Source organism: Mastomys coucha, unplaced genomic scaffold (assembly GCF_008632895.1).
Source record: "Mastomys coucha isolate ucsf_1 unplaced genomic scaffold, UCSF_Mcou_1 pScaffold22, whole genome shotgun sequence".
NCBI classification, from domain to species: Eukaryota; Metazoa; Chordata; class Mammalia; order Rodentia; family Muridae; genus Mastomys; species Mastomys coucha.
In genome coordinates this window covers 136,070,805-136,084,743 of record NW_022196905.1, presented here as the reverse complement: position 1 = coordinate 136,084,743, position 13,939 = coordinate 136,070,805, and the positions used below count along the sequence as shown (strand labels likewise).

The following is a 13,939-nucleotide window of genomic DNA, read 5'->3' as shown; positions in this document are numbered from 1 at the left end:
AATCACAACAGAGCCACACAGATAGATCACCTGTTGAATCTGGTGGGTATGTGAGGACACACTCCCTTAACCCCCACACACCAGCACCCAGTGCTGAAGGTGGACATTTGCCCTGTGCTTTCTGTACCTCCTATAGCAAAACAGTTGTCCTGAGATGCCAGGCAAAGAGAACACTGTGGTTCCACACACATATTTCAAAAAGCACAAACAGAAAAACCACATCTCCCCAACCTCTGAGTGTATTCAGGAAGAGGAAACCCAGGGCTACAATAGGCTGTAGGCCAGAATAACATTCTGAAATTCACCTTCCAAGGCCAGTCTCCATGGTCAATTTCTCCAGAGTGTTTCATACCACGAAAGGAGGCACTGCTAACATGTGAAGACACATTTCTGATGTTGGAAACTGATATAGGTCACAGTCTAAAATTTCTAAGTCCAATTATGTCTTAAAGCATTTAAAAGAAAAAAAAATAAGGCAATGTCTCTACAAATGGTCCAGATTAGATTATGCTCATTTGGTAATCAGATTTGTAATCCTCCTGCCTCAGCCTCCTGAAGATAAAGGATGACAAACCTTGGCCACTAGAACTACCTATTAAAATACTGCTAATTTTTAAAAATTCATGCCATAGTATGCGCGTGTGTGTGTGTGTGTGTTTGTATATGTGTGTGTGTGTGTATGCATGTGTATGTGTGTGTGTGTGTGTATGTGTGTGTCTAACTTCTGAGCATCAGTACTCTCCTTCTACCACACAGGTCTGGGGATTGACCTTAGGAACTAAGGTCATCAGGCTTGGCTGCAAGCTCCTTTACTCTCTGAGCCATCTCACTGGCCCCAAATACTACTAATTTAAACACAATTTTATATGTACATTTTCTGTTTCTCAGGGATGTTACTCTTAGGTTAACAGAACATAACTTGTGCCTTAGTGGCAACTGAGATCCATAGGTACAATCTGAAGAAGTTGTAAAAACAATAATATTAGCAGTGGACAAAGTGAACAACTTTTTTTTTTTTTTTTTTTTTAAAGTCAGCAAAACAAGTAAGATCTTGGGTTAAAAGTATAAAATTCATATTGTCTGCAAATCACTCAAAGGAATCAATGGCCCTGAAGCCCTTTGAACTACCAACAGCGGATCAATATCAAGCCATAAACCACACCAGAGAGAGATGGATTGCACGGTATCCTACCACACAGTGGTTATCAATTACAGTAAGACTTTGTTTCTTTCGGGACCATCAGTTGGGTTTTCAGAACTCACGTGCTACGCTCAGGTGGATGAATGGGCTTGTCTTGTTCTCTCCGTTCCTCTCATTCACAGCTTGCACGTAGTAAGCTCCAGCATCACTCGCTGTTGTAGCAAGGATCACCAGCTGATTCTCCAACGTGATGGCTCTGTTTCCAAGACAAGACATAATGTAAAGGACACGTAGGGGAATACAAAAAAGAATAATAAAGACCGAAACATGGGCTAGGGAGATGGCTCAATTGCTAAAGTACTTGTCTTGAAATCATGAGGACCCAAGTTCAATCTCCAAAACCCGTATAAAAAAGCTGGCTGTGATGGCATGCAGGATCCTAATCCCAGCATTGAGAAGGCAGAGGTGAGCAGACCCTGAGGATTCATTCACTGGCTAGCCAGCTGTGGTGGTTCGAATGAGAATGGCCTTCAGAGGCTCATAATGTTTGGATGCTGGGTCGCTAGATAGTGAAACTGTTTGAGGTGTGGCCTTGTTGGAGAAGGTGTGTCACTGGGAGTGGGCTTTGAGGATTCAAAAGCCCACAGCATTCTTAGTTAGCTCTCTTTCCACCTTGTGGTTGCTGCCATAACCTGTAAGCTCTCAGCTACTGTTCTGGCTCTGTGCCTGCCTGCCATTAACTCTCCCACATCTTCTTGCCATGATGGTCATGGACTTAATGTCTAAAATGGTAAGCAAGCCCCCAGTTAAAATCTTTCTTTCTAAGTTGCCTTTGTCATAGGTTCTGTCATGGCAATAAAAATATACCTAAGACACCAGCCTATCCTTCTTGGTGAATGTGAGGCTGTGGGTCCCCTTTCTCCCCAGGGTTGTTGGCCACTGGGGAGGAAGATAAGAGAGTCAACTAATGGGGTGATGATACATTCTCGTACCAGCTGCGGGGAGACAGATTAACTTTACTCAGGGTGAGTCAAGGCTTATATAGTTTTTGGGAAGGGGGGTAGTAGAAAAATCCAGGGTGGGTAAAGCTCACTGGCTGAAGGTTAAGGTACTGAGATGCCTCATTAGCATGGGGAAGCATTCCAGGGAATCTCAGGTACTTGCCGAAAGGACTCTTATTAGGAATAAGGAAGCTGAATCTATAATCTCACCAAGATTCCATGACATTCTGCAGGTAGAAGGTATAGGGGTGTGAGCTCTCCAGTCAAGGTCAGAGAAGGAGAAGCCCTGCTGATAAAGGGGGTCCCCATTCATTGATGTGCTCGCAAGGCTATCTAGACAATGGTAGACTTTGACCTTAATTAGCAGGGTTCTCCATACCAGGCCAGTGAGAGATCTTGTCTCAAAAATACAAGATGGGATGGAGCCTGAGGAACAATGGCTGAAAGTTGACCTCTGGCCTTCGAGGGGCTAGGCATACATCTGCATACTATACCCACCAGAGCCTCCCAAAAATAAAAAAGGAAAAGGAAGAATAAATAGATAAAAGCAATACATAGGTTAGCATGTGGTTTGCCTCTTGCTGGGGTAGCATCCCACCATCTCAGGGGTTCTTCATCTGAAGAAGGCCTTGACTGTATCCTCCAGGGACTAAAACAAAGGTTTCTGAGGACTCAAGGCACTGCCTGTTAGGAGTACCAGGAGAGCAACCTCTTCTTCTAGGCCAAGCTATCTGACCATCTTGTGGTCATATACCAGGTCCAGCATGGCCTTGGTAAGGGTATCATGATGTGGTTCCCACCTCTGGGAAAGGGCCAGCAGGTATATCTCTGGATTCTCTTGTAATGTTAAAAGTAGTGTGATTGTTGACTCCTAAGAATCAAAGGGTTGGGGGTCCTTGGATGCTGATTCATAGGATAATCAAATGGGAACCTGGAGTAAATGACTGGATTGATATGTATAATAAAAGACAGGGCTTATGATCTACAAGAGATGAGCTATCCAGAGAGAGTTTTAGACTAAAAAGAGAGAACTGCTTGGAGAACAGACATGAGCAGAAACTAGAGAGTGATCTAGAGAGCTTCAGAAAGTTCGAGGCCAGCCTGGTCTACAGAGTGAGTTCCAGGACAGCTGGGGCTATCCAGAGAAACCCTGTCTTGAAAAAACAAAATAAATAAATAAATAAATAAATAAATAAATAAAAAGAAAGAAAGCAGAACATAGAAAAAGTAATCTGGGGAGCTGTCTGGAGCAGAGCATAGGCCATCAGCTTGGACCCATGGTTTGACTTTGACTCCTTTGTTTTCATTGCTCCCAGACACCCCTTCCTCAGAGCCCATCTCAAGCCGAGGCTGGTCTTAGGCAGTCACAGCCTTCCCAGCAGAGAGATAGACCACAAACTGATCTGTAGCAAGTGATCCTGTGTCCTTTGTCACCTCGGAAATCTCACTGGAGCCTCATCCAATGCCACTGCCCACAGTGCCAACTACTTCCATTTAAATTCTCCCATCTTTACTAACTATGGAGTGCACACCCCCTGTCTGTACTCTTTCATTTGATTGTATAGAGGGACAATTAAACAACCATGTGTGTCCAACTTTTGCCACGTTGACACATGTTACCATCTATAAAACTGATTCTTGAAAACTGTAACTGAGTTACTAAAAGTTAAAATCTCAAAATGTAATATGTTAACTGTATATGATTTCGTGTTGGGTCCCATTCATAAGTACGTTGGCCTAAAGATAGGATGCACTTGAATTAATGACTAAATTCTCCCAGACACCCCAGTTTTAGCAAGCATCTTTGACCCATATACTCTTTCTCTGAGCCCTTCCTGCCTGCTTAAGGCCACATAGAAACTTGCTGTCAGAGGTGAGACAAGGCCTTCTCCGCACAGAGGTGTACTTCCACATCACATCTGCCTTGGTTTCCTTTCTTTTCTCTCCTTTCCTTTCCTTTCCTTTCCTTTCCTTTCCTTTCCTTTCCTTTCCTTTCCTTTCCTTTCCTTTCCTTTCCTTTCATTTCCTTTTCTTTTCTTTTCATTTCTTTCCTTTCCTTTCCTTTCCTTTCCTTTTCTTTTCATTTCTTTCCTTTCCTTTCCTTTTCTTTTTTTTGGTTTTTCAAGGCAGGGTTTCTCTGTATAGCTCTGGCTGTCCTGGAACTCTGTAGACCAGGCTGGCCTGGAACACAGAAATCCACCTGCCTCTGCCTCCCAAGTGCTGGGATTAAAGGCGTGTGCCCACCACCACCCGGCGGTTTCTCTTCTTTTGCTGTGATAGAAACGTTTTGACAGAAGCGACTTAAAGGAAAAAGGTCTTATGCTGGCTCACAGTTCAAAGGTAAGGCCCATCATGGCAGAGATGTCAAGAGGATACTGAAGCAGCTGGTTTCATCTCACCCACAGTCAGGAAGCAGAGAGAGAGATAAGTCAGTTCCCTTTACCCTTCTATATAGCCCAGGATGCCAGCCAGGGAATGGCTCCACCCACAGTAGGTGAGTCTTTCCCCCTCAATTAATGCAATCAAGACAGTCCCCCACAAGCATGCCCAGAAGCCCTTTTCCTAGATACTTCTAGATTCTGTTAAGTTGACAATTAATATTAACAATCACAGCATCATATAAAGTCCTCTCGCTGGGATAGTTAAGAAGGAAGAAGCCAATGAAGTTATAGCACTCATAAACCCAGGCCACTCCCTCCTGGAAGCCCTGTATCCTTTCATCCTGTTAGCCTGGAGCCCTCTGGCTAGTTTGAAGGGTCAATAGGGAGGTGGATTTTTTTTTTTAATGCAGATGTGGAGCTGGGGAGATGGCACAGTGTATAAAGTACCTCTGTACAAGCACCCATGTAAAAAACTAGGCCTGGTAGTGCTTGCTTGTAATCTCAATGCTGTGCTGGTAAAGATGCAAGTAATCCTGGAGTTCACTGTCCAGTCAGCCTGACTGAATCAGCATTCCAGGTCCTGATGAGAGACCATGTCTAAAAACAGGACTCCCAAAGTTGACCTCTGGCTTCCAAGCATGCATGTGGGCACACACACACACACACACACACACACACACACACACACTAATACATACTAATATACATGTATTAATAAAACACATGTATGCACACATGCATCTACATATACACTAATGCATGCATGTACTCATGCATAAGTCTACATGCATGCACATATGCACATACACACTAAGACACACATGAATGCATGCATGCACACACATTAATACACCCAGCAACACAAACATGCCTAATACATACACACTAAGACACACATATGTATGTATGGATGTGTCTATACATGCTAAGGCACACATATGTAAGTACATATGCACACACAACTAATACATACACCAACACACACACATGCATGTATGCATGCATTTACACACACAAATATATACACACTAATACACACATATGTATGCATGCATGTATCTACACATGATAACACACACATGCATGCATACACACATCTACACACATATATGCATGCACATTCATTACACGCACAGGCACACATACACTCACACAAATGTTCAAAACATGTTCTCTGGCTAACAAGCCAGGCCGAGAAGGTCTACACAGCATGAGCCCACCCTGTCTTCTTCACAAGCTACAGAGACTAAGTGCTCCGCAGGAAAGGGCCCTGTGTTCGTTCTCTGTCCTACAGAGCCTTTCCAAAGTCAAAAAAAAAAAAAAGCAGTCTCTCTTGAGGAATCAAAGGTAATAACCCGTTCCCTCCTGTTAGCTTTTGGAGCTCTTTTTCCCAAAAACCTCCTGGTTTTTCTACATTGTATAAAATTATCTTAAGGAGCGATTGCTTGCTGGGCTCCCACAGGGTGTATTACATTTTAGGTCTCTATGGCTAACTTATTTCATGTCTCATTTAAGAAAATTTCCCTATTAGGAAGTTTTCAATTTTTCGTTCCATAAAAATATTTCAAAAAGAGTTTTACTATAATTATTTATGACTGCTTTATAGGATCTTTTATAGAAGCATAGAAATTGTTCCATTTTATTTTAGTATATGTTACACTGGCACCTAAAATTAAATATGAATATTTACTACACATGAAGTTATACATTTAATAGTATAATTTTAAAATTGGATATATAACTTTTGCTTTCACATCTGATTTTTAGCACACTAATCTTAAGTATGTCTATTATTCCCCAGAATTAGTCATTTTAAAATGCACATTAATTCTCTATATTATTTACCACAGTGTTTCAAGGCTACTGCAAATTAAAAAGTACATAAAAAATAAAAACAGTAAGTTTTATATCTATCAAGGTTTCTTTATTTTGAAGCTTTCTTCTTTTAGTTCTTGAGTTCTGTACATAGTCAAGACAAAAATTTAGAAAAATATATATATATTGTTTAAAAAGACAGCCACAAAAATGCTGAATATTTGAAAGACATTTGAAAAGAAAAGCAAGTCCCTCGGATGCTATTCTTTCTCCCTGTCGGAAATATTTCAATGTAGAGGATTCACACAAAAGAAACTAATTTGTTAAAAATACTACAAACATCTAACTCAATGCTATGTCATGATGTGTACTGTAATAGGTGTGCATGTGTGCACCCACTGGTGTGTGTGGTGTTGTGCATACATGTGTATGTTGCTATATGCACATGTGTGTAGGGGGATTTGCATGTGTGCAGAGGGTACACATATGCATGTGGAGACCAGAGGTTGATAATGTCAGGAGTCTTCCTCAGATATCATCCACCTTAATTTTGGAGACAGGATCTCTCTCTGGACCTGGGACTCACCAGAGTTCACCTAGACCAACTGGCCAGAGAATCCTAAGGATCTGCCTACACGTGTCCCACCAGGCTGCAATGACTGGCCTGCATTGTCTTGCTTAGCTTTTGGTTTGTGTTCTGAGGACTGAACGTAGGTCCTCGTTTGTGTGTGGCAGTAAGTACCTAACTAATTGAGCCATGTGCCAAGCTGTACTGGCTGTGAGACTTTTTAATAAGAGAAATGTTTTTTAGAGACAGTGGGCTACAGTGAACAGTTGCTGGTTTGGTCTTGTGGCCAGGCCTCCAGAGGCACCTGCATTTCCTGGTGCCCAGGCTGGTGGTCCCAGGAACTCACAAGGGCATTTTATTTTTGACTTCTGGGAAACATGGGTAACATGAAGCCAACAATTTTAGGTAGTAGGACAGAAAGAATAGAAGGTTCTGATGTTGGTGTGTGTATATACATGTGTAATTATAGATGCACACACATGTGTGTATATGTGTGTGCATGTGGAAGCCAGGTGTCACCTTGAGTACTGTTCCATTGGCACCATTCACCTCGTTCTATTGAAATGGGTTCTTTTATTGGGCTAAGATGTCTGGTCAGTGAGTCCCAGGGATCCTCCTGCTTCTACCTCACCAATGCTGGGATTACAAGTATGCACTAGTCCTGGCTCTTTTTTTCTTTTAAATGTGGGGTTTAGGTAGTGAACTCATCTGGTCCTCTCTGAGCCCTCTCCCTAGCCCACAGAATCACTCCTCCTGCTGCCCACCCCATCTGTCCTAGTAAGTTTTAACTGTTAATTTGTCACAGGCTACGGTCATCTGCAAGAGCAGTCATGATTGATGAAGAGCCCAAATCAGGCTGGTCTGTGGGAAATGGTTTCTTCTGTTAACTGACACAGAATGGGCCAGCCCACTATGGGTGACACCACTCCCTGGGCTGGTTGGTCCCAGATTGTATGAGAAAGCTAATGAAGCATGAGCCTGTGAGCTGGCCAGGGAGTAGTGTTCCCCCATGGTTTCTACTTCAAGTTCCTGAGGGCTTTTTTCCACTTCCATACTCTCCTTACAGCTTTCCCCTCCTGCCTGGGGTCAAGGCTAGGCCAAGTTCCACTCTCCACCCACAGGACCATTCTTGAGTAAAAAATTCTCAGAATGTACTGACTGATAGTCACCTGACCCTCTGGAAAGTCCCAGGTAGAGTTCAAATGAGTGTCATGCTTGCTAGCCAATAGATTTAAAGGTCAATATGCTTAGCCAATAAGTTTGAACTGTAACCTTGCTGCTGTAACCTGTGTCCCTAAAAAGTATAAAAACTTCTTGTAAGAGCCAGTACCACTGACCAAAGGTCAGGGTCTTACATTCCTATATCTTTTCCTGCCTCAACTTCCCTCAGTGATAGGCTGTAATCTGTACGTCAAAGTAAACACACCTCTCCCCTAAGTTGCCTTCGGTCATGGTATTTGTTGCAGAGACAGAATGGAACTCAGATACCAGCTCTTCACTGTCATTTCACAAGGTTAACACATGTCACTTGAAGACAAATTTACTTGAGCTTGATTTCTTGCAACTAGAGGTGGACAGTGGACAGATCCAGACTCAGAACAACTTTACACACTCAAATCCATTCAGCATTTTAAGACAGCATGTCTTCTGTGCATACAGAAAAATCCTGGGAACATCTTTTTATATGGGCAGACATAAAATGGAAATGTGGTTGGTCTGTGAGTAGTAAGAGCGTAAGCCATTTTCTTTTGAATCCTGTATTTTTAAAAATTTTCCAATCTCCCTACAACAAACATGCATATCACTTTTGTTATCGGAAGAATGGACGGTGCTGAGAAGAAGTGCAGAGGGCATGCTCGGCGATTACAGAAGCAGGGTTTAATACCTTGCCCGTAATAGGAACGGCTCGGCTTTATTATAACATAATTCCAAAGAACTCATTTAAAACTTGCATTGACTTTGCAGGGAAATTATAGTGTTCAGCCTGAGAGATTTTCCCTTAACTTTACTGCAATAAATGTATGTATTTTCTAAAAAATAAAATTATGTCTTTAGTCTTCTACCACTTTCATTCCATACTTTAAAAACAAAACTTTAGGATTCTAACTTCTAATTCAAGGAGTCAGTAATAAAAGCAGTATAGGTGGAAAAAAAATCTCAGTCCTGTGTTGGCAAACAGAGCTGGCTCTGAGGGAACTGTAATGCCATGTTTATACAGAGTGGATCAGAAGGTCACTCAGAGGCAAACTCCAGCTACAGGAATTGTTCTCAGAAGCCAGGGACTGATCTGTGGTCCTGGAAAGGTGGGGCTCATTGACAGAGACACCACCACAGGCCTGTAAAGGATACCAGTTTTCAATGGCACTTCCTAAGTGCCTCTGGTCACTCTTTTCTTGACTCTAGCTTCTTGGGGAACTGTCAGAAAGAATAACTCTTTCTTTGAGAAAAGATAAAACTCAAGGCATGGAGGGGCTACCTGGGGTCTCTAACCAGAAAGATTGATCAACATATTTGTTCAACGGGCTCAGGATGCAGCTCAGTCAGCAGAGTGCCTGCCTAGCACACATGGCCCTGGGTAACATCTCAACAGCACCATATAAGTCAGGGTTGGTGTCCACACCTGCAATCCTAGAATTCCAGAGACAGACAGAAGGATCAGAGGTTCAAGGTCAGCCTTGGCTGCATAGTGATTTGAGGTCAGCCTGGCTACATGAGACCCTGTCTCAACAAAACAAAACACAACAACAACATAATTGTTTGAGAAAAATGACATTAGACATGGATAATCAGATGTCCAGGGGAGCTGCATGTGGGATCCCCTGGTTGAGCTCCTTTGCTGTACTCATCAACGCCCAGAGGAAGTCCCTATGTCACAACATACTATCTGCTCTTGGGGATATAATGTTGATGTAGAAATTCTCAAGGCTCTGGATTTGTGGTTGGTGAAAATAGCCCATTGGGCACCTTGTAGGGACCCGAAGACCAGGAAAGAAAAGAAGGGATTCAATTACCCTGATTCACCATGTAGTGAGGTACATTTAAGGTCCCAGGCCTGGGTGTGAGTGGGAGAGAAGTTAAGCCGAACTGAGAGCACACAGTTTTCATTGCATAGAGCCTGAACTGGCCTATCTGTACACTTTGCAAGGTGACAATACACACTGCAGTCACCTTCCTTAGGAAAGCTGGTGGGTCAATGTCAGGAGTTCTGGGGATGTTCCAAGGTGGTTTTCAGAATCTGCAAGAGTACCTGTCCTGTCTTCCATGAAAAGGTAAATCATCTTAGACTACCAATGAATATTGTTATTGATTGATGGATGGATTAAATGTTTAAATGTGTGTGCACATACATGTGTGTGTGAGTGTATGTGCATGTGTTTCTTTGCATGTACCTGCCTGTGTGAATGTGGTGTGTCTGTGCATGCATGCATATGTGTATGCCTGTGTGTGTGTATGAATGTGTTGTGTATATGCATGTGTGTGTGAGTGTGTGTGCATGCATTTGTGTACACATGCCTGCCTGTGTGTGTGCAAGCATGTGTGTGAGTGTGCTCATGCATGTGTGTGTGTGTGTGTGTGTGAATGCAAAAGTCCAAGTCCAACCATTGATGCCATTCTTCAACAGTTGTACATATGCTTTTTGTTTTGTTTTGTTTTGTTTTTTGAGGTAGGGTCTCTGATTTTCTCGGAACTTGATAGTTTGTTTATACTGACCAGCCACCTAACCCCAGGGATCTGCCTGTTTTTAACTTCCCCACAGGAGCCACTGAGTACCATCACACCCAGCTTCTTCATGTGGGTCCTGGGGATTGAACTCACATCTTTATGCTTGCATGTCAAACAGTTCACCCAATGAGCTGCCTCTCCAGCTCACCAGAGGATATTCTGGTCTCAGAAATTTTCAACAGAAGGTGGTATAAGCACTGCTTTGTACTTGATGAGGAAACTGTGGTAGCATCCAGAGAAATAAGAGCTTTGGCCATGGACTGTGAAAGCACAGTATGTCATAGAAATGTTGAAGCAGCATTTGATCAGCTTCAAACGACACTCAAAGAAACAGTGTGAGAAGAGTTTGAAAAGGAAGTTGTTCTTAAACCCTTAAAAAGCTGAAAATGTTTGAAACAGGCTCCGTTTTAAATAGATGACAATTTAATGGGCTGGTTCCAAGACACAGTGTTCTGAGTGTGATTTGGGTCCCGAGTTCCACCATGTAATAGCAAGTTCAAGGCAGCCAGCTTTGGACTGATGAACTTGCCTTGGTTGTGTAATTACAAGAACCAAAATTGCTTTCAAGGAGTTTAGGGAACCGTGAGGCAATGGATCTTAAGTAAATGCTGTGGCACCAATGGGACACATTGACTTAGTCAAGGAGTAAATGCTTGCTGCCAATCAAGGGCTCCGAGGGGAGGAAGAATGTAACAAAATATATTTATTTTTATCATTATTTGCTTATTATTATATGTTTGAGTGTTCATGTATATGTATGTATGTATGCCATGTATGTTCCTGGTACCCATAGAAGCCAGAAAGGGCAAAGGATCCCCTGGAACTAGAGTTAGAGATGGTTGTGAGCTGCCATGTGGGTACTGGGAACCAACCCTAGATCTTCAGCAAAAGTAGTAAGTGCTTTTAACCATGGTGCCATTTTGCCAGGCCCAAGAAATACATGATATATAAACATCAAGTGTAGGAACTGGGGTATGGTTCAGAGGTAGAGCACCTGCCTAGAATCCCCCAGTGAGGGGCTTGGGCGTGGCTCAGTGGTAGAGCCCCTGCCTAGAATCCCCCAGTGAGGGGCTTGGGCGTGGCTCAGTGGTAGAGCCCCTGCCTAGAATCCCCCAGTGAGGGGCTGGGGTATGGCTCAGTGGTAGAGCACCTGCCTAGAATCCCCCAGTGAGGGGCTGGGGGTGTAGCTCAGTGGTAGAGCCCCTGCCTAGAATCTCCCAGTGAGGGGCTGGGGGTGTGGCTCAGTGGTAGAGCATGTGCTTAGAATGCACAAACCTGAGCTCCCAGTCCCAGTGATGCATACAGCAATGCTAGCAATGAGAAGATGTACATCAGTGAATCTGAAGGCTGTGGTTCTTGACAAAGGACATACTGATCCCAGTAAGGCAGGACACAGTGATAAGGAGCACCACTTGATTTGTCATGGCATGCAGACGTCAGCAAGCATAACAGGAGGCTCAACCACAGTCCTCCGTAAGTGGCCAACATCTTGCAAAATGTTTCCATGTATCCATGCAGGGGTCTTTTTCTATGACATAGCTCATTTCATAATAGCCAGCACACTGAAAGGATACAATTACATTTATGTCAATTCTCCGTTCTCCAATTCTATTTTGACTGCCAACTCTTTAGTTACAGATGCCAGTGAAGGTAAATTGTGGGGCTGACTTTATGAAATGGTTTCTCCCTAAAATCCTTCATATTCAAAGTAATTCAGATACACATTTTGTCTAATCCAAAATGGTGCTCACTTTTCAAGGACTGAGTCTGTAAAATAGTATGTACCCAACAACGATAGTACGGGAAGGAAATATCCAGGCATTCATGTTCACCTACTTGCTATGACTGTTCTTGTAGGAACTGGCAAATATGTTTGGGTGCCCAGAACCTAGGCAAGGAGAGGAATCATGTAGCTATCCAATGAGTATTTATGGACACTATACAACATTTCTCAGGGAAGGCACACTGTAGGGACTTGGGGAGATGGCTCAGTTAGTAAAGTGTTTGCTTTGCAAACACGAGGACCTGAGTTTGATCCCCAAAATCCATGTACAAATGCTGGGTGAAGCAGAGGAGGTCCAGAATCCCAGCCCTGGAGAGGCAGAAGCAGGAGCATCCCTGGGGCTTTCTCGTCAGTAAGTCGATCTGAATCAGCAAGTTCCTGGTCTAGGGAAAATGCTGTCTCAAAAAAAAAAAAGGTAGAAAATGACTAAGAAAGATAAATAGTGTCAACCTCCAGACTCTACAGACATGTGCACACATATGCATGAATGCCTGTGAAAACACACACACACACACACGCACACACACACACACACACACACACAGAAGGCACACTGGGGGGTATAGGCGCACTAGATTTGAAGAGATATTCCCCTAGGTGATGAGGTCTAACAGTGCAAAGGAATCAGTGGAAAAAGCTTCTCTGTGTGTTTTGTAGACTGTATGGGTCTAGGCAAGCCTCACTTGCAGACAACCTACCACAGTGCATATAGCTCTGTCCATTGACACCTACTTAGCAGCAGCAGATGTAAAATCTGCATAGGTAGCACCTTGGAAAGACAGACAGCTCTGTAGCCAAGAAGACAGTGACAGCTCGGCGGAATGAGATGACAGACCACTTCTGCAGGTGACTGGGAGGAAGTGCCATCCACACGTCTGCTCACTCACTTGCCCCCTAGGGTGGGCAACATGCCCAAGCTGGGCTTGGCTTGGTGGCAGACAAATGTAGGGACAGCCTCCCAGAATCCCTATTTGTCTTCTGCTATACCCATGTTCTTTCTCACTTAGCACTTAGCAACCTGAGAGCCCCACCTGCACCAAGCTTCATACAAACCCCTAGCAACCCTTGGTATACCTTCTTCTGCAGCCAAGCACATCCTAGAATATATTCAAGAGCTACAGGGAGTGTGCCTGTCCAGCCTGAGACTGGCTTTGTGTATATGTATAGTAAGACAAACTGTATTCTATGAGTGAACTTGTATCAAAAACCCTGAATTTGCCATTTCACGCCTATGCATGACTGGGCATGCATATGATTAAAATCAGATGCATCATGAGAAGGGGTATGCAACATGAACAAAGGGTCATGCAACCCAACTCTGTCAATCAAAACTGAAAATCACCCCCACTCTGCCCCTGGAAACTAACTCTGCCTCTTCCTGGAGCCACAAAAGGAACTCCCTGGCAGTCACCAGGGGCTCTTGAGCTCATGCTCAGAGATTTCTGCTCCCATGCAGCATAGCCTCTTTGTACACTTATTTTCCCTCTGAGTAAAATCCTGCCTTTGCTAGCTGTGCTTCTTCAATTC

General features: G+C 43.4%; 1 protein-coding gene across 1 annotated transcript in view; it reads right to left on the bottom strand.

Moving 5' to 3' along the window:
- Nucleotides 1–13,939, bottom strand: part of Sdk1 (sidekick cell adhesion molecule 1) — a 976,484-nt gene that overhangs the window by 429,905 nt on the left and 532,640 nt on the right. The window contains exon 5 of the mRNA XM_031338568.1: nt 1,264–1,397. Coding sequence (XP_031194428.1) covers nt 1,264–1,397 — 134 coding nt within the window. The remainder of the gene's footprint in view (nt 1–1,263; nt 1,398–13,939) is intronic.